Source organism: Crotalus tigris, unplaced genomic scaffold, assembly GCF_016545835.1.
Source record: "Crotalus tigris isolate CLP2741 ecotype Arizona unplaced genomic scaffold, ASM1654583v1 scf7180000019400.125164, whole genome shotgun sequence".
NCBI classification, from domain to species: domain Eukaryota; kingdom Metazoa; phylum Chordata; class Lepidosauria; order Squamata; family Viperidae; genus Crotalus; species Crotalus tigris.
The window spans coordinates 31,449-55,000 of NW_024097517.1; the positions used below are offsets into that span (position 1 = coordinate 31,449).

At 44.7% G+C, this 23,552-nt stretch overlaps 1 protein-coding gene across 1 annotated transcript in view; it reads left to right on the plus strand.

Moving 5' to 3' along the window:
- The first annotated feature begins 11,544 nt into the window (after nt 1-11,544).
- Nucleotides 11,545-23,552, plus strand: part of LRRC32 (leucine rich repeat containing 32) — a 19,457-nt gene continuing 7,449 nt past the window's right edge. The window contains exons 1-2 of the mRNA XM_039362227.1: nt 11,545-11,780; nt 22,225-22,315. Coding sequence (XP_039218161.1) covers nt 22,229-22,315 — 87 coding nt within the window. The 5' untranslated portion in view covers nt 11,545-11,780; nt 22,225-22,228. The remainder of the gene's footprint in view (nt 11,781-22,224; nt 22,316-23,552) is intronic.

The window sequence follows — 23,552 nt, forward strand, 5'->3', positions numbered from 1 at the left end:
TTAATCCAATTGAATTACGTCCCGGTGGGTCAGTATGTAGGTTTTATGGACTGAGAGATCGTGAGGGAGGCTGGGAAAGGAAGGAAGAAGGAGTGGACACGAACCAATGGTGAACTTAACGGAATAACAGAGAGTTGGAAGGGACCCTGGAGGTCCTCTAGTCCAACCCTCTTAATCAGGAAGAATACCAGGAATCAAGAAGGACTAGGAATGACGTGATAGCAGCCTTCCAATATCTCAGGGGCTGCCACAAAGAAGAGGGGGTCAAGCTATTCTCCAAAGCGCCTGAAGGCAGGACAAGGAGCAACGGATAGAAACTAATCAAGGAGAGAAGCAACCTGGAACTAAGGAGAAACTTCCCAACAATGAGGACTAGTAACCAGTGGAGCCACCTGCCTCTAGAAGTCATGAATGCTCCAATACTGGAGATTTTCAAGAAGAGACTGGACAGCCATTTGTCCAAAATGGTATAGGGTTTCCTGCCTGAGCAGGGGGTTGGACTCGATGACCTCCAAGGTCCCTTCCAACTTTATTATTGTTGTTGTTGTTGCTGTTGTTATTATTATTATTATTATCTATCATATATCTATCATCTGTATCCAGTGCTTTTTTTCTAAAAAAAAAAAAAAAAAAGGTGCCGGAACTCACACACATCGTACAACCCGCCTTGACTACCCTACAAGGTTCCATCCAAAAAAGATGCCGGAACTCCGTTCTGGGCGTTCTATGACAAAAAAAAGCCCTCTCTATATCTGTCTGTCTGTCTGTCTGTCTAGCTGCCTGCTTGACTGCCTATATCTATCTATCTATCTATCTATCTATCTATCTATCTATCTATCTATCCATCCATCCATCCATCTATCTATCTATCTATCTATCTATCTATCTATCTATCATCTATCTAGCTATCTATCCATCCATCCATCCATCCATCCATCCATCCATCCATCCATCCATCTATCATCTATCTATCTATCTATCTATCTATCTATCTATCTATCATCTATCTAGCTATCTATCTATCCATCCATCCATCTATCTATCTATCTATCTATCTATCTATCTATCATCTATCCATCCATCCATCCATCTATCTATCATCTATCTATCTATCTATCTATCTATCTATCTATCTATCTATCATCTATCTAGCTATCTATCCATCCATCCATCCATCCATCCATCCATCCATCCATCCATCCATCCATCTATCTATCTATCTATCTATCTATCTATCTACTATCTATCTATCTATCTATCTATCTATCTATCTATCTATCTATCTATCTATCATCTATCTAGCTATCTAGCTAGCTATCTACAGTGATGGGATTCAAATAGGTGAACAAGCAGTTCTCTGTGTGGATGCCACTTCCGGAAGTCCGTTCTGGGCCTGGGCAACAAAAAAATGAGCTACCGGTTCTGCCGAACTGGTGCAAACTGGCTGCATCCCACCGCTGGGCATAACCATCTCTTATCAGTAGGGGGCAGTCAGGATGCACGAGACGGGACTCCCTTTGGCATGTCACTGAGTGAGCCAGAACTATCTGGGATTTGCCAGCTGCCGTCAATTGTCCCCTTTGCCAAACATTCCTGGCTTAAAACTGTCTTAAACCTTCCCCCTCCTGGTCCTCCCCCCCCCCGCCCCAGGATCGGCTTTCTCATCATCACCATTAGCCACCCTTCCCCTCATTTTGCATGCTGAGTAACAGACTTTTAAAAAGTCCTACTTCGGAATACTTGACATTTCTTAGGGGTGAGCGTTCTTTTTTTCCCAAGCTATAAAACATCTGGAACCGCTGGAACAGAAAACTCTACGCCTTGCTCACCGCCGGCCAACTCAAAGCTGCTTCAGCCGGTTTCCAGCAAGGCTATAAGATGCACGCCCAGAACTCAGCTACAAGGGGTCTCCATCTAAAGGGCAGTCCTCGGTTTATGACCGTTCGTTTAGTCACAGCGGCCCTGAGGAAAGCGCCGTAGGATTGGTTTTTTCACACTGATAACCATTGCAACAATCCCACGCTCACATGATCAAAATCCAGATGCTTGCGCAACTGGCATGGATTCATGACGGTTGCAATCGGGTGTTCCCCTTTTGCAAAGTCAATGGGGAAGCCAGATTCACTAACCATGTTACAATCACCAGGAGACTGTGAGTTCTAGTCCCACCTTAGGCATGAAAGCCGGCTGGGTGACTTTGAGCCAATCACCAGGAGACGGTGAGTTGTAGTCCCACCTTAGGAATGAAAGCCGGCTGGGTGGCTTTGGGCCAATCACCGGGAGATGGTGAGTTCTAGTCCTGCCTTAGCCATTAAAGCCAGCTAGGTGATTTTGGGCCAATCACCAGGAGATTGTGAGTTCTAGTCCTGCTTTAGGCATGAAGGCCAGTTGGGTGACTTCGGGCCAATCACCAGGAGATTGTGAGTTCTAGTCCTGCCTTAGCCATTAAAGCCAGGTAGGTGATTTTTGGCCAATCACCAGGAGATTGTGAGTTCTAGTCCTGCTTTAGGGATGAAAGCCAGTGGATGACTTTGGGCCAATCACCAGGAGATGCTGAGTTCTAGTCCCGCCTTAGGCATGAAAACCAGCTGGGTGACTTTGGGCCAATCACCAGGAGAGTTCTAGTCCTGCCTTAGGCATTAAAGCTGGCTGGGTGACATTGGGCCAATCACAAGGAGACGGTGAGTTCTAGTCCCGCCTTAGGCATGAAAGCCATTGAATGACTTTGAACCAATCACCAGGAGACGGTGAGTTCTAGTCCCGCCTTAGGCATGAAAGCCAGTGAATGACTTTGAACCAATCACCAGGAGACGGTGAGTTCTAGTCCCGCCTTAGGCATGAAAGCCAGCTGGGTGACTTTGGGCCAATCACCAAGAGACGGTGAGTTCTAATCCCGCTTTAGACTGAGATTTTCCAAGGCGCACCATCGCATCCCAGTTCCACCAGCTCCTTGAGAACTAGCCACTTACTTTGCTAATTAATTGGTTTGCAAGCAAATCAGCCGTGAGCAGGGACCAGGGATGGAGGGAGACCAGAGAAGGAAGGAATTTAATTTTCATGTCAAGCTTTTCGGCCCTGCCCTAGACTCTCTCAAGTAGTTCACCAAAACAAAAGTTATCCATGTCCTCTGACTTCTAATGTTAAACATACGCACGGAAGGCGACACAAGGATGAGCAAGGGGGGAAAAGCAGGATATTAGTGCTTTCGCAATGTTTGAATGACTCAGCTGGAATGGAAGCGATTGGCTTCTGGTTGGGTTTGAAGACTTGGCTGGGTGACAAATGTGATGATCGGATCTTCTTCAAAGATGCCCTAATATGGATGGGAAGCTGATGGGGGTTCACCGGATGAGGGTTTGGGGGGGGGTTCAAGTAGATCGCCTCTTCCGCTCGAACCCTTGATCCCCAAAACCACCTAAATCCCATCAAGATTAACCTGGAAGTGGTGGGTACATTGTGGTTCTCGACTTACGACCACAACTAGAATCAGATCTTCTGTCGCTAAGCAATGCGGTCACTAAATGAGTCAATTTTTTGCCGCAGAGATTAAGTAAATTAGAGGTAGTCCTCGGCTTACGACCACAATGGAGCCCAAAATTTCTGCTGCTAACTGAGACAGTCGTTAAGTGAGTTTTGCCTCATTTTACAACCTTTCTCACCAGGGTTGTTAAGTGAATCACTGCAACTGTTAAGTTAATAAGCTGGTTGTTAAGTGAATCTGGCTTCCCCATTGACGTTCCTCGTCAGAAGGTCGGCAAAAGGGATCACGTGACCTGTTGGGATACCACGACCGTCATAAATACGAGTCAGTTGCCAAGCGTCTATTTTGATCATGTGACCCTGGGGTTGCTGCAGCGGTCGCAGGTGTGAAAAATGTTCATAAATGGTCATAAATCATTTTTTAAAAACCGTGCCGCTGTAATTTGGAGTGGTCGCTAAACAAACCGTTGTTAAGTCGAGGTTGTTAAGTGAATCTGGCTTCCCCCATTGACTTGTCGGAAGCTGATTGGGAAAGTCGCAAACAATTGGGACCCTGAAACTGTCATAGGTACATGCCAGTTGCCAAGGGAATTTGCTTAATGACTGTGTGATTCGCTTAACAACTTACCGGTAACAACCAAGGCAAAAAAAAAAAAAAAACAGATTGTAAGATTGAGCAGGTCTCCCTTAACAATGGCCTTGCTTTACAGGAAATTCTGCTTGAAATTGTGGTCCTAAGTTGAGGATTTCTGCCTTGGGTGGGGCGGTTGGACTAGAAGACCTCCAGGCTCCCTCCCCGCCCTCTGATTCTCTGATTGTATCTTTTCATTTGGAATTCAAGTTCCCTTTTTTACCTCTCTCCCCTAAGAGAATTGGTCCCACAAGCTGATCTTTGCATCCTTCTTCGATCTGTTAAATTTATCCAGGCTTCCGAAAAGAAGCTTTTGGGGTTATATTTACTTTCTGCCAGGTGTACATGACTTCAGCATGCAATAATAATAATAATAATAATGAAGCCATGTACACCTGGCAGAATAATAATAATAATAATAATAATAATAATAATAATAATGAAGAAGAAGAAGAAGAAGAAGAAGAAGAAGAAGAAGAAGAAGAAGAAGAAGAAGAAGTAGTAGTTGGAAGGGACTTTTGAAGTCTTCTAGTCCAGTGGTTCTCAACCTGTGGGTAGAGTTATCTTGGCCTCATGGTTTCTCACCAGCATCCTCCCAGAATGATGACTTGGACCTTGGAGGTCATCTAGTCCAACCCCCTGCTCAGGCAGGAACCCCTATACCATCTCGGATAAATGGCTGTCCAGTCTCTCCTTAAAAACTTCCAGTGTTGGAGCATTCACTGCTTCTGGAGGCAAGTGGTTCCACTGGTTAATTATTCTAACTGTCAGGAAGTTTCTCCTTAGTTCCAGGTTGCTTCTCTACTTGATCAGTTTCCATCCGTTGCTTCTTGTCCTGCCTTTAGGTGCTTTGGAGAATAGCTTGACTCCCTCTTCTTTGGGGCAGCCCCTGAAATATTGGAACACTGCTATCATGTTCCCCCTTGTCCTTCTCTTCTTAAACTAGACATACCCAATTCCAGCAACCGTTCCTTACATGTTTTAGCCTCCAGTCTCCTGATCATCTTTGTTGCCCTTCTCTACCCTCTTTCTGGAAGCAACCCAGCTGTAAAAGAGTCACCGTTCCTGTGAATTCTTGAATTTCCAAATCCCATTTAAAAAAAAAAAAAAATTCCGCTAACTTGTTCTTGTACATTCACCTACACCGCCCAGCTGAATAATGACTTCCCCGGAATCAGATTCATTCAGAATGTTGCAACAATTTCTTCCCCCAAATTATCCGTTAAACCTTCGCCAGATTTTTTGCACGTAACTCTTCCATTTGCAGCCAGGACAACCTTAGAAGACCAATTCATACCTTTTAGGCCAGTGGTTCTCAACCTGTGGGTCGGGACCCCATTTGGGGTTGAATGACCATTTCACGGGGGTCTCCAAACAACGCAGCCCGCCATTTTTTTCCCCTTTTCCTTAGCTGTGCTACTCCCTTTTGTTCTATTGGCTTTTGAAAGCCAATAGAAGAGACTCTCTTGAATAGAGTCTAATTCTATTGGCTTTCAGAAGCCAATAGGAATTGTCCAGGCTGTCTCTGCCCTGCTGAGCCCGCCAAAAGTCCCATTCTGCAAACAGTGCTGCACCAGTTGAGTAGTCCTCGACTTACGACCGATTGAGTAGTCCTCGACTTACAACCGGTTGGGGATCGCGACATTAAAAAGGTTGAGAACCACTGTTTTAGGGCCTTTTTCCAGTGGCCTCCATAATGGACTGAAACACTCCTGTCTGTAAAGCTTGAACTGGATGAAGGGCCACCCCCAAGTCTCCCCCCGCTGGAGAAAAGAGAGGGTGAAGTGCGTGTTTGGGTGCGCGTTGTGTATGTGAGAGTGAGAGAAGGAGAGAGAGAAAGAGAAGGAGGGAAAGAGAAGAAGAGAGAAAGAGAGACAGGGGAAGAGAGAAAGAAGGGGAGAGAAAAAGAGAAGAAAAGAGGTAGAGAGAGAAAGAAGGAAACGGAGAGAAAAAGAGAGAAAAGGAGAAAAAAGGGCGAAGAAAGAGAAAAGGGGACAAAAAAGAGAAAACGAAATTAGAAGGACAGAAAAAGAGAGAGAAGGAGAGAGAAAATGAAAGCACAGGAGAGAGAAAGAGAAAAGAGGGGGAGAGAGAGAAAGACAGAGAGAAGGAAGGAGAAAAGACAGAGAAAGAGAGAAAAGAGAAGGTCAGGTAGAGGAAGAAGGAAAGAGAAAAAGAAGAAAAGAGGGAAAGAGAAAAGGAGAAAGAGAGAAAAGGGGACAGAAAAAAAGAGAGAGAAAGCGAAATGAGGACAGAAAGAGAAAAGTGAAGGAGAGAGAGAGAAAGAAAAGAGGAGAAAGAGAAAAGGGAGAGAGAAAGAATGAGAGAGAAGGAAGGAGAAAAGAGAAGGACAGAGAACGAGAGAAAAGAGAAGGACACAGAGGAAAAGCGAGAGAGAGAAAGAAAGAAAAGGAGAGAGAGGGGAGGAGGAAGAGCCAGAGCTAGTCTGGCCTAGTCTGGCACCAGGCTAGAAAGCGGGAGACCATGAGTTCTAGTCCCGCCTTAGGCATGAAAGCCAGCTGGGTGACTTAGGGCCAATCACCAGGAGACTGTGAGTTCTAGTCCCGCCTTAGGCCTGAAAGCCGGCTGGGTGACTTTGGGCCAATCATCAGGAGCCTGGGAGTTACAGTCCCGCCTTAGGCGTGAAAGCCAGCTGAGTGACTTTGGGCCAATTACCAGGAGTCTGGGAGTTCTAGTCCCGCCTTAGGCGTGAAAGCCGGCTGGGTGACTTTGGGCCAATCATTAGAAGTCTGGGAGTTCTAGTCCCGTCTTAGGCGTGAAAGCTGGCTGGGTGACTTTGGGCCAATCACCAGGAGACTGGGAATTCTAGTCCCGCCTTAGGCGTGAAAGCCAGCTGGGTGACTTTGGGCCAATCACCAGGAGACTGAGAGTTCTAGTCCCGCCTTCTCAATAAAAGTCAGCTGGTTAACCTTGGGGCAGTCCCTCCCTCCCTCTTCCCCCCCCTCTCTCAGCCCCACCCACTCCACAGGGTTGTTGTTGTGCGGAAAACAGGAGGCGGAGGATGTGTTGGCAATGTTCCCTGCCTTGAGTTATTTGTAAAAAAGAATAAAGGTGGGGAAATAAACAAATGAAAATAAAAATAAAGAGCTGCAACCTGTGGCAGGAAACATCTGAGATGAAAGCAGCGGTGCGAGGGGAGGGCGTTGTGTGTTGTGCAGGATTTGCCCAGGAAAGTAGAATGTTCTGCCGGGAAAACGACTCGGATGGAACACAGGCACCCAGAAAAAGATGATGGACGGGTCCCACCTCCGAGGCGGAAGACGGTTCAGAGAGAGAAAGGAAGTCCTCAAGATCCCATTGCTACTTTTATACCAGCAGGTCAAGTCCACTACAAAAATCAGATTAAAAGGATCCAGATGGAATCAAAAAGTTCTCTTGGGGCTGGACTAGAAGACCTCCAAGGTCCCTTCCAGCTCTATTCTATTCTATTCTATTCTATTCTATTCTATTCTATTCTATTCTATTCTATTCTATTCCATCCCATCCCATCCCATCCCATCTTCTATTCTATTCTATTCTATTCTATTCTGTTCTGTTCTGTTCTGTTCTGTTCTGTTCTATTCTATTCTATTTTCTATTCTATTATTATTATTATCTAGCTAACATCTGTCTTACTTATCCATCTGTCTCTCTATCACATATAGCTGCTATCTATCAGCTATTATCTATCTCTCAATATTGATCTATATCTATCTATCATCTCTATCTATCTATTTATCTATCTATCTATCTATCTATCATCTATCTATCTATCTATCTATCTATCCATCTATCCATCTGATCATCTATCTATCTATCTATCTATCTATCTATCCATCTATCCATCTGATCATCTATCTATCTATCTATCTATCTATCTATCTATCTATCTATCTATCTATCTATCTATCCATCTAATCATCTATCTATCTATCTATCTATCTATCTATCTATCTATCTATCTATCTATCTATCTATCATCATCATCATCTATATCTATCTTCTATCTAATCTATCACCTAGCTATCCAACTATCTAGCTGGCTATTATCTCTCTCTCTCTCTATTCAATATCCATCCATCCATTTTGTGACTGTGAGTTCCACAAATTAAGCACTGCATAAATAAATTGTTGTTTTTGAAAAAGCCATGCCACTGTCTTAAATTCTGCTTATCTTGATATATGCATAAAAGGGGGCTCTGCTGTTTATTTAAATACCACCTGAGCAACTTTTTAAAACAGCGAACAGTAGAAAAGATTTTAACACTGGGAACACCGATCCTGAATTGTGCCAACCATCCAAGCTGACTTTATTTCCAGTGCACTTTCTGTTCCTAAAATATATGTGCCAAAATGTTACCGTTGTTACAACTGCTATTGTTAGGGCAGGACTGAAATACTGAAGCATAAAATTTGTGTTTTTTTCCCTCCTCATATTTTCCTTCAGATCATTACACATGTCACATCAATCGTCACATCGGATTGAGCTTTGAAATAGCTGCCATATAGTTCATAAACAAACAATGTGGAGTAACATTTTGAAGGTTACACATAGTCGCTGCTCAGTCTTAAAAAGCATCTTTGCTACAGATGAGGTTTAACGAGAAAAAGAATTCCAACAGTGAAAAAGACTATTTAGAACAGTGATTCTCAACCTTTCTAATGCCGTGACCCCATAATACAGTTCCCCATTTTGTGGTGACCCCCAAGTGGGTGTGGCCACCAATAAGAGGGAGTAGGACAGCTAGGGAAAAGGGGAAAAAATGGCGGACAGCATGGTTTGGCGACCCCCGTGAAATGGTCATTTGACCCCAAATGGGGTCCCGACCCACAGGTTGAGAACCACTGATTTAGAAGCAAAAGGAAGGAATATAAAGTTGACTTGTTTGATCAGGACTAAGATAATAAGGACTTTTATAAAATTCTGGAATCCCTTTATTATTTTTTAGCTAACATCAGGAGAGAAATGACAATGATTTTTGGATTTGTGAATTGTTGGGGATACTCAGAGAAGAGGTGAACCATGCATGTAACTTCATGGGGATGGGAACCATTAATTTGCCTGGAAATTAATTAGTGGAAACTCATCAAGGAGAGAAGCAACCTAGAACTAAGGAGAAACTTCCTGACAGTGAGAACAATTAATCAGTGGAACAGCCTGTCTCCAGAAGCAGTAAATGCTCCAACACTGGAAGTTTTTAAGAAGAGACTGGACAGCCATTTGTCCGAAATGGTGTAGGGTTTCCTGCCTGAGCAGGGGGTTGGACTAGATGACCTCCAAGGTCCCTTCCAACTTTACTACTATTACTATTACTATTATTGCAAGGAAGATTGGGAATTGCTTATTAAAATATTCTTTTTTGTCTCCTTCTCCTTTTCCTTCTCCTTTCCCTCCTTCTCCTTCTTCTTTTATTCCTTCTCCTCCTTTTTCTCCTTTCCTTTTTTCTCTCCTTTCCTCCCCTCCCTCTGTCTCCTCTCCTGTCCCCTCCTCCCCTCTCATGTGCATTTATTTTTCTTTTTTTTTCTCTCTGATTTCAATTTGTATTATTTTTTAAATTATAAAACTCTTCACTAAAAAGTATATTTTTATAAAAGAGGGATTTTTTTGAAAAAAAATATATACCTCAATCTGAGCTTAATTCATTGAGCTTAAATATACAGTATAACAAGAGTTGGAAGGGACCCTGGAGGTCTTCTAGTCCAACCCACAACGTTGCTTGTCAGAAGGTCACAAAAGTTGATCCCGTGACCCAGTTGACAAGCGTTCGAATTTTGATCACGTGATTCTGGGCATGCTACAATGGTCAAAAGTGTGAAAAACGGTCATCAGTCCCTTTTAGTGACCTCAGTGACTCTGTAACTTCGAACGGTCACTAAATGAAGTGTTGTAAGTTGAAGACTACCTGTATCCCTGGTGTGTATGTGTGTGTGTGTGTGTGTGTGTGTGCATACAAACGATGTGGGGGGACACTCCTCCTTTTAGGATGCTCACATGTGTCTGAGGAGGGATGCATTGTAGCCCCACTAATTGCAAGGGGAGAAGCAATCTAGAACTGAGGAGAAATTTCCTAACAGCGAGAACAATTAACCAGTGGAACTACTTGCCTCCAGAAGTTGTGAATGCTCCAACACTGGAAGTTTTTAAGAAGAAACTGGACACCCATTTGTCTGAAATGGTATAGGGCAGGGGTAGGCAACCTTGGCTCTTTTATGAGTCGTGGACTTCAACTCCCAGAATTCTTGAGCCAGCATGAGGGAACTATGGCCCCTTCATGACTCATGGACTTCAACTCCCAGAATTCCTGAGACAGCATGGGGAAACTTTGGCCCCTTCATGACTTGTGGACTTCAACTCCCAGAATTCCTGAGCCAGCATGGGGAAACTTTGGCCCCTTCATGACTTGTGGACTTCAACTCCCAGAATTCCTGAGCCAGCATGGGGGAACTTTGGCCCCTTCATGACTTATTGACTTCAACTCCCAGAATTCCTGAGCCAGCCTGGCTCAGCTTGGAAACCTCTCCCTTTTCCCTCAGCATGGCTGGCTCAGGAATTCTGGGAGTTCAAGTCCACAAGTCATAAAGGACTCTACCCCTGGTATAGAGTCTCCTGCCTGAGCAGGGGGTTGGACTAGATGACCTCCAAGGTCCCTTCCAACTCTGTTATTCTGTTATTCTGAATAGCTTCCCTCCAGAGGTTGTGGGTGCTCCATCCCTGGAACTTTTTAAAGAAGAGACTGGACAGCCACTTCTCTGGAACGGTACACCTAGTCCTCGGCTTACAAAAGTTACAATGGCACTGAAAAAAAAAAGTGACTTATGACCCTTTTTCACAGTTACGACCTTTGCAGCCTCCCCACGGTCGCCGGATCCAAATTCTGATTCCTCCTTATGACGCTCGCAGTGTCCCCGGGGGTCACGCGATCCCCTTTGGCGACTTTCTGACAAGCAAAGTCAAGGGAGGGAAGTCAGATGCCTTTCACATCCCGGGTTACGGACTTATCCGCTGCAGCGATCCACTTAACGACCGAGGCGAGAAAAGTCGTCAAACGGAGCAAAAACCCCTTAAGAAACGTCTCGCTTCGCGGCAGAAATTCCGGGCTCAGCCGCTAGTCGTAAGTCCAGGACTACCTCTGGGGGGGGGCAGTCTCCTGACACAGCAGGGGGCTGGACTAGAAGACCTCAGAGGTCCCTCCTGACTCTCTCTTATTCTGTTATTCGACAGGAATAACAGGAAACCAGACAAGGTAAATAATATGAAATTTTGGCACTGAAGGAGGATAAAACACACCCAGTCCACCCTGCTCCACCCACCTCCTGACTATAAAATCTACAACCCCCCCCCACCCCACTCCCATTTGTAATCCTTGCACTCCGGAGTATTTAACTCATCGGAAGCCGGGATGTATTCCCAGAGACAAATCTATGAGAAATAGTTTTGGCTCACTCAAGTTTTTGGGTGACTTAATTCTCTATTCCCCCCCCACCCCACCCCACCCTGGGTGTCCCTCCCTCCCTCTGACTGCTGCTGGTCAGCAAGTCCAGCCCATTCCCACCCACCTCCCCAAGAAGAAACTTCCCACAGATGGGAGCAGCTGGAGCATCTGGAAGAGAAGAACATTAGAAAGCTGCAGAGAAAGACGAAGGCACCAAACCTGGATCGCCAAATTAGGTGGGTACCGAGAGATTTGATCCCGGTGGAGGCCAGGCCGGTGAGATGGGGGCCCGGTGTGCTGTAGTCTGTGTGTCTGTGTGTCTGTGTTGTGTTTTTTTTCCAGGGGAGAGAAAAATGTAAGCCAGATGCTGCTGGAATGTTTTTTTTTTTTTTTGAAAAACCTCTGCCCGATCTTTTTCATCTTGGAAATTGCAGCGAGTAAAAGGAGATAGCTGTTGGTTTTTTTTTTTTTTTTTTTTTCTTTCTTTCTTTCTTTCTTTCTTTCTTTCTTTCCTTCCTTCCTTCCTTCCTTCCTTCCTTCCTTTTTTTCTTTCTTTCTTTCTCTTTCTTTCTTTCTTTCTTCCTTCCTTTCTTCCTTTCTTCCTTCCTTTTTTTTTTTTCTTTCTTTCTTTCTTTCTTTCTTTCTTCTTATCGGAAGAAAAAAAGGGTGGTGGGGGTATTGGGGCACGATAAGAGTAGAAATGATGCTGTTTGGAAAGTCATTTTTCGTCCCCCTTGCCCCATCCCACAGTGGGAATTAAGCCCATGTTTTCCTTATGTCACTCGTGAGTAAGTCCCATTCAATTGCGTTGGAGCGTTGATAATAATAGTAAAGTTGGAAGGGACCTTGAAGGTCTTCTAGTCCAACCCCCTGCTCAGGCAGGAAACCTATTCCGTGTCAGACAAACAGCTGTCCAGTCTCTTCTTAAAAACTTCCAGTGTTGGAGCATTTACTGCTTCTGGAGGCAGGTGGTTCCACTGGTTAATTGTTCTAACTGTCAGGAAGTTTCTCCTTAGTTCTAGGTTGCTTCTCTCCTTGATGAGTTTCCACCCGTTGCTTCTTGTCCTGCCTTCAGGCGCTTTGGAGAATAGCTTGACTCTCTCTCTCTGCATGTTTCTCCCCTTCTTTTAGAACATAGACTCTGTAAGGGACCCTGGAGGTCATCTAGCCCAACCTTCTGCTCAAGGCAGGAGAACCTTATCCCATCCAATGGCTGTCCAGTCTGTTTTTGAAAACCTCCAGTGATGGAACATCCACAACTCCGGAAGGCAGTTCGTCCATTAATTAATTGTTCTCACTGTCAGAAAATTTTGCCTTAATTCTAGGTTAGATCTCCCTTTAATGATCCATCCGTTACTTCTTTGTCCTGTTTTCAAGTGCTTTGGAAAACATGTCAGTCTCTATTCTCTATGACAGCCCCTCAACTAAGGGAAGATAAGAATCATGTTCTCCCCTTTAAGGGGATGTCCTTTTATAAATAGGTCCCATTGAATGCAATTTAACTTATAAGGAACTATGCCTGATAAATAGGTCCCATTGAATGCAATTTAACTTATAAGGAACTATGCCTAAAGGAGCCACGCAGGAAAGTCAGCGTAGAATTAGAATTAGAATAACAGAGTTGGAAGGGACCGTGCAGGTCATCTAGTCTGACCCTCCCCTGCCCAAGCAGGAGACTCTACACCATTTCTGACAGATGGCAGTCCAGTCTTTTCTTAAGAGCTTCCAGGGATGAAGCTCTCACAACTTCTGAAGCTCCGCTGGTTGATTGTTCTCACTGTCAGGAAATTGCTCCTTATTTCTAGGTTGAATCTGTACTATTAGCAGAGCGCACGCTGAATGTCTTCCATAGGTGATGGAAAGTATGCAGCAGTCTAAACTGGGTTCAGAATAAAATAGTATAGTATATTTCAGGAGTTCTCAAACTTGGCAACTTCAAGACTTGGGGACTTCAACCCCCAGAATTCCTCAGCTAGCTGGCTGAGGAATTCTGGGAGTTGAAGTCCCCAAGTCATGAAGGGACCATAGTTCCCCCTGTGCTGGCTGAGGAATTCTGGGAATTGAAGTCCACGAGTCATGAAGGGGCCATAGTTCCCCCATGCTGGCTGAGTAATTCTGGGAGTTGAAGTCCACAAGTCATGAAGGGACCATAGTTCCCCCTGTACTGGCTGAGGAATTCTGGGAATTGAAGTCCACGAGTCATGAAGGGGCCATAGTTCCCCCATGCTGGCTGAGTAATTCTGGGAGTTGAAGTCCACAAGTCATGAAAGGGCCATAGTTTCCCTGTGCTGGCTGAGGAATTCTGGGAGTTGAAGTCCACAAGCCATGAAGGGGGCCATAGTTCCACAAGCCATGAAGGGACCATAGTTCCCCCATGCTGGCTCAGGAATTCTGGGAGTTGTTCTTAAAATTGCCAAGTTTGGACACTCCTGGTATACAGGTGGTCCTTGACTTACAACTGTACAACTGAGCCCAAAGTTTATATTGTTAAGTAAGACATTAGTTGAGTGAGTTTTTCCCCATTTTATGACCTTCCTTGCTACCGTTGTTAAGTGAAACACTGCAGTTATTAAGTTAGCAATGCGGTTGTTAAGTGAATCTGGCTTCCCCATTGACTTCGCTTGTCACAAGGTCGCCAAAGGGGATCACCTGACCTTGGACGCTGCAACCGTCGTAAGTACATGCCAGTTGCCCAGCCTCCGAATTTTGATCACATGACCACGGGGAGGCTGCAACGGTTGTTAAGTGTGAAAAGTGGTCATAAGTCACTTTTCTAAAGTGCCGTTGTCACTTTGGACGGTTACTAAATGAATTGTCATAAATCAAGGACTATCCTTGACAATTTTAAGGCATGTGGACTTCAACTCCCAGAATTCCACAGCCAGCATTGCTGGCTGTGGAATTCTGGGAGTTGAAGTCCACATGCCTTAAAATTGTCAAAGTTAAGAAACACTGCAGGGATTTTGCTCACTTAACAGCTGCAGGGATTCCCTTAACAATTGTGGCAAGACAAGGTCGTTCAATGGGGCAAAACTCACTTAAGGACTGTCTTGCTTAGCAACAGAAGTTTGGGCTGCAGTTGCAGTTGAGGACGATCTTCAGCTGATGCTTGTGAGGTGCAAAACGTGAATTCTTCCCCTACGGAGTAATTCCGTAGGAGTAACAGAAAGTCACAAAAGTTTCCTTTCAGCTTGATTTCAGGAAAAAAAGAGAAAGACTCAGAACATAGGAATATATAACTGATGGATGTTTGCACTGCCCCAGCTTTTAAAACAGAGTGATGCATGTCATGTTGCAAGACTGAAGTAATTATGCAAAGAATCAGAATCAGAATAGAGCTGGAAGGGACCTTGGAGGTCTTCTAGTCCAGCCCCCTGCTCAAGCAGGAGAGCCTATACCAGGGGTAGGCAACTTTGGCTCTTTTATGACTCGTGGACTTCAACTCCCAGAATTCCTGTGCCAGCATGGGGGAACTATGGTCCCTTCATGACTCGTGGACTTCAACTCCCAGAATTCCTGTGCCAGCATGGGGGAACTATGGCCCCTTCATGACTTGTGGACTTCAACTCCCAGAATTCCTCAACCAGCATGGGGGAACTATGGCCCCTTCATGACTTGCAGACTTCAACTCCCAGAATTCCTCAGCCAGCATGGGGGAACTATGGCCCCTTCATGACTCGTGGACTTCAACTCCAAGAATTCCTCAGCCAGCATGGCTCAGCTTGGAAACCTCTCCGTTTCCCCTCAGCGTGGCTGGCTCAGGAATTCTGGGAGGAAGTCCACGAGTCATAAAAGAGCCAAGGTTGCCTACCCCTGGCCTATACCATTTTAGACAAGAGACTGTCCAGTCTCTTCTTAAAAACCTCAAGTGATGAAGCACCCACAACTTCTGGTGGCAAGATGTTCCACTGGTTAATTGTCCTCACTGTTAGGAAGTTTTTCCTTAGTTCCAGGTTGCTTCTCTCCTTGATAAGTAATCATAATAATAACAGGATCTGTATGAGTTTTTAGAATAGACTAGCAGAGTTGGAAGGGACCTTGGAGGTCTTCTAGTTCAACCCCCTGCTCAGGAAGGAAACCCTATACCATTTTAGACAAATGGCTGTCCAGTCTCTTCTTAAAAGCTTCCAGTGTTGGAGCATTCACCGCTTCTGGAGGCAGGTTGTTCCACTGGTTAATTGTTCTGACTGTCAAGAAGTTTCTCCTTAGTTCTAGGTTGCTTCTCTCCTTGATTAGTTTCCATCCGTTGCTTCTTGTCCTGCCTTCAGGCACTTTGGAGAATAGCTTGACTCCCTCTTCTTTGGGGCAACATCTCAAATACTTAGAACGCTGCTATCATGTCTCCCCTATTTCTTCTTTTCTCTAGACTAGCCATACACAAATCCTGCAACTGTTCTTCATATGTTTTAGTCTCCAGGCCTTTAATCATCTTAGTTGCTCTTCTCTGCACTTTTTCCAAAGTCTCAACATCTTTTCTGTAACATGGTGACCAAAACTGGACGCCGTATTCCAGGGGTGGCCTTACTAAGGCTTTATAAAGCGGGGCTAATACTTCACGTGGTATTGATTCTAGACCTCTCTTTATACAACCCAGGATTGTATTAGCTTTTTTGGCTGCTGCTGCACATGGCTGGCCCACGTTTAAAATATCGTCCAGATCACTTAAGAGTTGCATATCTGCAAATGGAGCCAAAAGAAAGAGAAATATATTTCAAGGACATAATTCACTAAAAGCAGACTTTTGTACTGCATTTTTTGATTGATAAACATTGACTTTTATTTCATTTTTTAAAAATTATTTTATTTTTAACCAACAAAACAAAACAAAGCAAAACATAACACACATACACACACAGTATATACTCCTCCCCCCCCTTTTTTATTGAAAATTTTTTAAAAGTTTTACAAATAAACAACCAAAAACAAATCAACCCTCACCCAATCCCTCCCGAACCCACCCCTCCCTCCCCCCCGAACTTCTCAGAACTGAATATAGGCTTATTTAAAATTTTAAAGTATCTAAACAAATTTTTACAACTTATAATAATAAAATATATGTAAACATAAAAAAAATACTTAAAAAAAGAAAGAAGAAATAGGAGGAAAGAGAGAGAAAAGGAAAAAGAAAAAAAGATAACAAAGACAGAAAAAGAAAAGAAAAAACAATCTATACAAATTATGAGAAAGCTAAATGATATTTTTCCATATCCAAATTATATTGTATAAAATTTATCCATTTTTCCCATACAACAAAAAAATTCTCTTGAGATTGCTCCTTTAAGAAAGCCGAAATCTTTGCCATTTCCGCCAAATAATAAACTTTATAAAACCACTCTTGTAAAGTAGGCAAAGATTCCTTCTTCCAATATTGTCCTACTAACAGCCTTGCGGCTGTAATCAAATTTAACATCAATATAACTTCCTTAGCGTCACAATCAACAACAATACCTAATAAAAATAATTGCGGGGTAAATTTTACCCTCCTTCTAAAAATTCTTTGAATATTCCACCATATCTTAATCCAAAAAGCTTTTATATTTTTACACGACCACCAAATATGATAATAAGTAGCATCCAAACAACCACATCTCCAGCATTTAGGCTGTAGATCAGGGTACATAATAGACATTTTTTGTGGATCAAGGTGCCATCTATAAAACATTTTATAAAAATTCTCTCTTAAGTTCTGTGCTTGTGTGAATTTAACATTCCTCACCCAAATGAGTTCCCAAGTATCCAATGGGATTGGTACACCAATATTTTGTGCCCATTTAATCATACAATCTTTGATTAATTCAGATTCTGAATCCATTTCTACTAAAACCCCGTAAACCCTCTTAATATGAGTTGGTCTTTGATCCCTTACTTGTTTAAAAAGATTTTCATCTTCTCTCAGCCAACCCATATTACGATCCGTCTTCCATCTGTCCACTATTTGTCTATATTGAAACCATGAATAAATAATATTTTCATGTACTAAATCTTCCAAAGATTTTAAGTGCCAGTTTTGACCATCCCATCTAAGTAGTTGTGTATAAGAGACCATATCCATCTTAACTCCTCTCTTTATCCCTTCTATCGCATGCCAAGGTATAGCCTACAATGGTATTTTAAAATCACTTTTATAATATTTCCTCCACACCCTAAGCAAAGAAATCCTTATAATATGAGATTTAAAAACCCGATCCACTTTTTTATTAAAAATTAAATAGGCATGCCATCCAAAAAGTAAATCCCAACCCTCCAAATGGAGTATTTCTACATTTGTTAAATTCATCCAATCACTAATCAGTGTTAAAACCACAGCGTTTCAAATTTGGTACCTTGAGTCCACCTCTCTCACGAAAATCTTGCATAATTTTAAGTTTTACCCTTGGTTTTGTTCCCTGCCCAAATAAATTTATTAATACCTTTCTGCCATTCATTTAAATTAAGTTCATTCTTTAAGATAGGTAACATTTGAAACAAAAAAAGAAATTTTGGTAAAACATTCATTTTAATAACTGCAATTCTACCCATAAGAGATAACTGTAAGTTATTCCTCCTCCTCCCCCCCCTTTTTAACAGCTATTATGTAATGGTAATCTATTATTTACATTTCCCCCCCCCTTAGTCTTCTTTAGAATATTAATTGACTTTTATTTCATAAAGGCCTTCCCAGTAATTGGAAATGCGTCGTATGAAAGGACTTGTAGAAAACCGGTGTCAAGAAATTCTTTCATCTGAATTCCCCACTTACAGGTGGGCCTCAGCTTACAACCATTTTTTCAGACCCAATTTAAAGCAGCAACGGCACTGAAACAAAGCAATTTACAAGCAGTCCTCACATTTACGACCACAACCACATCTCTATGGTCACGGGATCAAAATTTGGGTGTTTGGCAACCAGCATGTATTTTTATAACGGTTGCATCATCCCGGGGTCATGGGGGTCACTATTTGCAACCTTCCCAGATGGCTTCCGACAAGCCGCGTCAATGGGGGGAGGTCAGATTTGCTTAATGACCAATGATTCATTTAACAACCCTGGCAAAAATGATCATAAAATCAGGTCTGGCTGGCTCCCACATCCACCTTGGTTAGCAACACAATTCTAGTCCCAGTTATGGCTGAAAATGGAAGACTATCTGTAGATCAAAGTATCGTAATAGTAGAGGCGGTTTTCACTTTAGGCAGCCTGAACTGGGAACCTGGAGGAAAAACTGAGTATCTGTGTAGTTGTGTGAGGGACAGGTTGCCTGCAAACTTGGGCTGGGAATCTCATGCCGGTTCTCATAACTGAGGACTAGAGCCATGTCCTGTCCTGGGCTGAACTAAGACATCAACCTGAGCCCAAGCAAGATGCCAACTTGTTCCAATCTTGAAATAGGTAGAAATGTCCTAGGAAGTAATTGGATCAACCAGCCTCTGGGAATCATGGGGGATATACAAGTCACTTGGATCTGAACTGAGAGCAACCCCCCCTTCTAGCACTGATGATGTTACCTAGTGGGGTCATGAAACGCCTGCAAGAAAACAACCAACTCAGAGAGTACCAAGGACCCCACAGTCCACTTTCTCCTCCTCCTCCTCCTCCTCCCTTTCTCCTTCTAGATTGATGATGCTACCTAGCTTGGTCATGAAATGTCTGCAAGAAAACAACCCAGCTCAGAGAGCACCAAGGATCTCACAGTCGTCGTCGTTGTCCTCCTCCTCCTCCTCCTCCTCCTCCTCCTCCTCCTCCTCCTCCTCCTCCTCCTCTTTTCCCCAAAGCCCCCTCCCTTCTAGCAGTGATGATGTTACCTAGTTGGGCCACTGTGACCCTCATAAATACATATCGGTGGCAAAATGTCCACATTTTAATCCTGTGATCCTGGGGATGCTACAACGGTCGTAAGAGTGAAAAACAGTCAGTTCACTTTTTTTCCGGTGCTGTTGTAACTTCCAATGGCCACTAAACAAGCATTTGTAAGCCGAGAACTACCTGTGTGCAGCTTTATTTATTTATCCATCCCTACCATAACTTTTCATTCCCTTAATGCAGTGGTTCTCAACCTTTTTAATGCCGCAACCCCCAACCGGTCGTAAGACAAATACTACTCAACCGGTCGTAAGTCGAGGACTACTCAACTGGTGCAGCACCGTTTGCAGAATGGGACTTTTGGCGGGCTCAGCAGGGCAGAGACAGCCTGGACAATTCCTATTGGCTTTTGAAAGCCAATAGAATAAAAGGGAGTAGCACAGCTAAGGAAAAGGGGGAAAAAATGGCGGACTGCGTTGTTTGGCGACCCCCGTGAAATGGTCGTTCGACCCCAAATGGGGTCCCGACCCACAGGTTGAGAACCGCTGCCTTAACGAAACCAAGGTCCCACCAAATACGACTAAATCAATTCCCGAAATCTAGAATTTCTACCCTTATAATAATAATAATAAAGTTGGAAGAGACCTTGGAGGTCATCAAGTCGAACCCCCTGCTCAGGCAGATAACCCTATATCATTTCAGACAAATGGCTGTCCAGTCTCTTCTTAAAAACTTCCAGTGTTGGAGCATTCACCGCTTCGGGAGGCAGGCTGTTCCACTGGTTAATTGTTCTAAATGTCAGGAAGTTTCTCCTTAGTTCCAGGTTGCTTCTCTCCTGTTTCCATCTGTTGCTTCTTGTCCTGCCTTCAGGTGCTTTGGAGAATAGCTTGACTCCCTCTTCTTTGGGGCAGCCCCTGAGATACTGGAAGGCTGCTATCCTGTCCCCCCTCGTCCTTCTCTTCATTAAACTAGACATACCCAGTTCCAGCAGCCGTTCCTTATATGTTTCAGCCTCCAGTCCCCTAATCACCTTTGTTGCTCTCCTCTGTACTCTTTCCAGAGTCTCAACATCTTTTTTACATCGTGGTGACCAAAACTGGATGCCGGATTCCAAGTGTGGCCTTACCAAGGCCTTGCAAAGTGATATTAACACTTCACATGATCCTGATTCTATCCCTCTGTTAATGCAGCCCAGCACTGAGTTGGCCTTTTTGGCAGCTGCAGCACACGGCTGGCTCCTATTGAAGTGATTGTCCATTAGGACTCCAAGGTCCCTCTCACAGTTGCTACTATTGAGCCAGGTACCCCCTATGCTATACCTATATTTGCTCCCAGTCTGGGGTTTTGCAGCAGGAGCAAAGCAACCAGGGGGAAAAGCCCTCATCTCCTGCACATCTTCCCGCAAAATGATTGAAGAGTTATCCTCTTGCACAGGCCTGGAAGCTTCCTTGCCTTTTGCCCTTTGGCTCCCTGGAGGGGAGGGGTCTTTTGGGGAGGGGTCCAGCAGACGCAGCCGGAGGAATCTCTGCTCAGTTGCATCATAAAATCTGCAGGATAAGACAACTGGGTTCCTGTAACATAGTCAGCACTGCTCTTTCTCCCTTCCTTCTCTTTCTTCTTTCTTGTTCCTTCTTCCTCTTTCCTTCTTCCCTGCCTCCTCTTCCTCCCTCCCTTACACCATCCCCTTCCTTCCTTCCTTCCTTCCTCCTCTCCTTCCCTGCCTCCTTCCTTCCTTCCTTTCTTTCCTACCTCTTCCTCCTCCCCTCCCTCTCTCCCTCTCTTTCTTCTGTCCCTCTGTTCTTCCCTCCTTTCCTACCTTTCTCTTTTCTCTCCCTCCCTCCCTTCTTCCTCCTTCCTTCCTATCTTCCCTCTCTTCCCTCTCTTCCTTCCTGCCTCCCTCCCTTCTTTCCTCTCATTCCTCCTCTCCTTCCCTCCCTTCTTCACTTCTTTCCTACCTCTTCCTCCTCCCCTCCCTCCCTCTCTTCCTTCCCTCCATCCTTCCCTCCTTTCTTTCCTACCTCCTTCTTTCCTCCCTCCCTCCCTCCCTTCTTCCTTCTTCCTCCTTCCTTCCTATCTTCCCTCTCTTCCTTCTTGCCTCCCTCCCTTCTTTCCTATCTCCTTCCTCCCCTCCCTCCTTCCCTTCTTTCCTACTTCTTTCTCCTCCCCTCTCTCCCTCTCTTCCTTCCCTCCCTTCTTTCCTACCTCCTTCTCTTTTCCCTCCCTCCCTCCCTTCTTCCTCCTTCCTTCCTATCTTCCCTCTCTTCCTCCCTCCCTCCGTCCTTCCGTCCCTTCTTTCCTAACTCCTTCCTCCTTCTCTTCTCTTCTCTTCTCTTCTCTTCTCTTCTCTTCTCTTCTCTTCTCTTCCTCTTTCCTTCTTCCCCCCTTCAGTCCCCAAGTGGAATCATTGAGGCATCTCCCAGGAATTCAATTTGATAGATTCCATCCACAGATTGTTTGCAGACCTCTAAAAGGCTAATTAGGAAATGGATAAGGCAGCGTTTCTAAGCCAGCTGAGGAATTCTGGGAGTTGAAGTCCTGAGATCTTAAAGGGCCTCAGGTTGAGAAATACTTTTGCTAGAAAGAGAGATGGACAAAGCTAGAATGAATCTGCCAGGAACTCTCTCTCTCTCTTTTTTAGTTTTTAAAAAGTGGCTGAGATGGGAGATAGAGGTCTAATCCCTGGAAATGACAGCACCAATAAAGCCCTGAGCTCCTTGACGATCCCCATCTGGCTTTGCCCTTCACCAGCTCTGCAGCTGGAGGTTGACGCTGCCAAAAATACTGGTGAAATTCCCACTGTTTACGCCAGCTGTTTACATTCTCCCAAGCTTGCCTTCTATAAGAGCGTTTCCCATGGATTGCCTGATCTCTAACCACTGCTCCTTCCTCCCTTTCTCCAGAGCCATGAAATTTTACCTCTTACTCTTCTTGGCGGTTCTAAACGGTGGCATCTCAACGTATCGACCCGGGACGCTTGTGCCCTGCAAAATGGTAAGGGTGGGGAGTCGAGAAAACAAGGGGAATCCACTTTGTGTAGGTAGTCCTCGACGTATGACCAAAACTGAGCCCAAACTTTCCGTTGCTAAGCGAGACCCTTGTGCCCTGCAAAACGGTAAGGGTGGGGAGTCGAGAAAACAAGGGAAATCCACTTTGTGTAGGTAGTCCTCGACTTACGACCACAACTAAGCCCAAACTTTCTGTTACTAAGTGAGACCCTTGTGCCCTGCAAAACGGTAAGGGTGGGGAGTCGAGAAAACAAGGGAAATCCACTTTGTGTAGGTAGTCCTCGACGTACGACCACAACTGAGCCCAAACTTTCCGTTGCTAAGGGAGACCCTTGTGCCCTGCAAAACGGTAAGGGTGGGGAGTCGAGAACACAAGGGAAATCCACTTTGTGTAGGTAGTCCTCGACGTACGACCACAACTGAGCCCAAACTTTCCGTTGCTAAGCGAGACAGTCATTAAGTGACTGTCACCTTTTTTTTACCACAGTTGTTAAGCGAATCACTGCCGTTGTTAAGTCAGCAACACGGCTGTTAAGTGAATCCGGCTTCCCCCATTGACTTTGCTTGTCAGAAAGTCGCAAAAGTGGATCACATGACCCCCGGGATTAAAACTGTCATAAATAGGAACTAGTTGTCAAGTGTACCGAATTTTGACCACGTGACCATCTGGATACTACAGTGGTTATATGGAGATTCTCCGTGCTCCAGGTTCCTGGTTGTCCCAAAGGTGCTCTTTCACGAGGCAACTGGATTTTCTTGTTTTTATTTGAAGACGTTTCGCTTCTCATCCCAAGAAGCTTCTTCGGCTCTGACTGGAGGGTGGAAGGATTTATACTCCTTGCAGACAGCTGGTCATTTGCATCCTTTTAGAGCAGACATGTCAAACACAAGGCCCGGGGGGCCGGATGCGGCCTGCAAAGTGATTTCATGTGGCCCGCGAAGCCATGCTGGAAACAGAGAGGGAACGGCCCCCACTGCCTTGGCCCTGGCCCAGGCCGGCCGGGAGCCAATGTACAATTTTGTGGTGGCCATCTATGCTGCAACGCATTCAGTCTTAGCTCCACAAGGCCGTCCAGAAACAGCGAGGGACCGGCCCCTGCCACGTCGCCCCCACCCCCTGGGTGCATGCTGGGGAGGGGTCCCCCTTTGTGAGGAATGAAGAAATGGACCATGCCTTGGCGCTTGCCCTGGTCCCACCCCTTCTGCCAGAGACCCTCAGATCT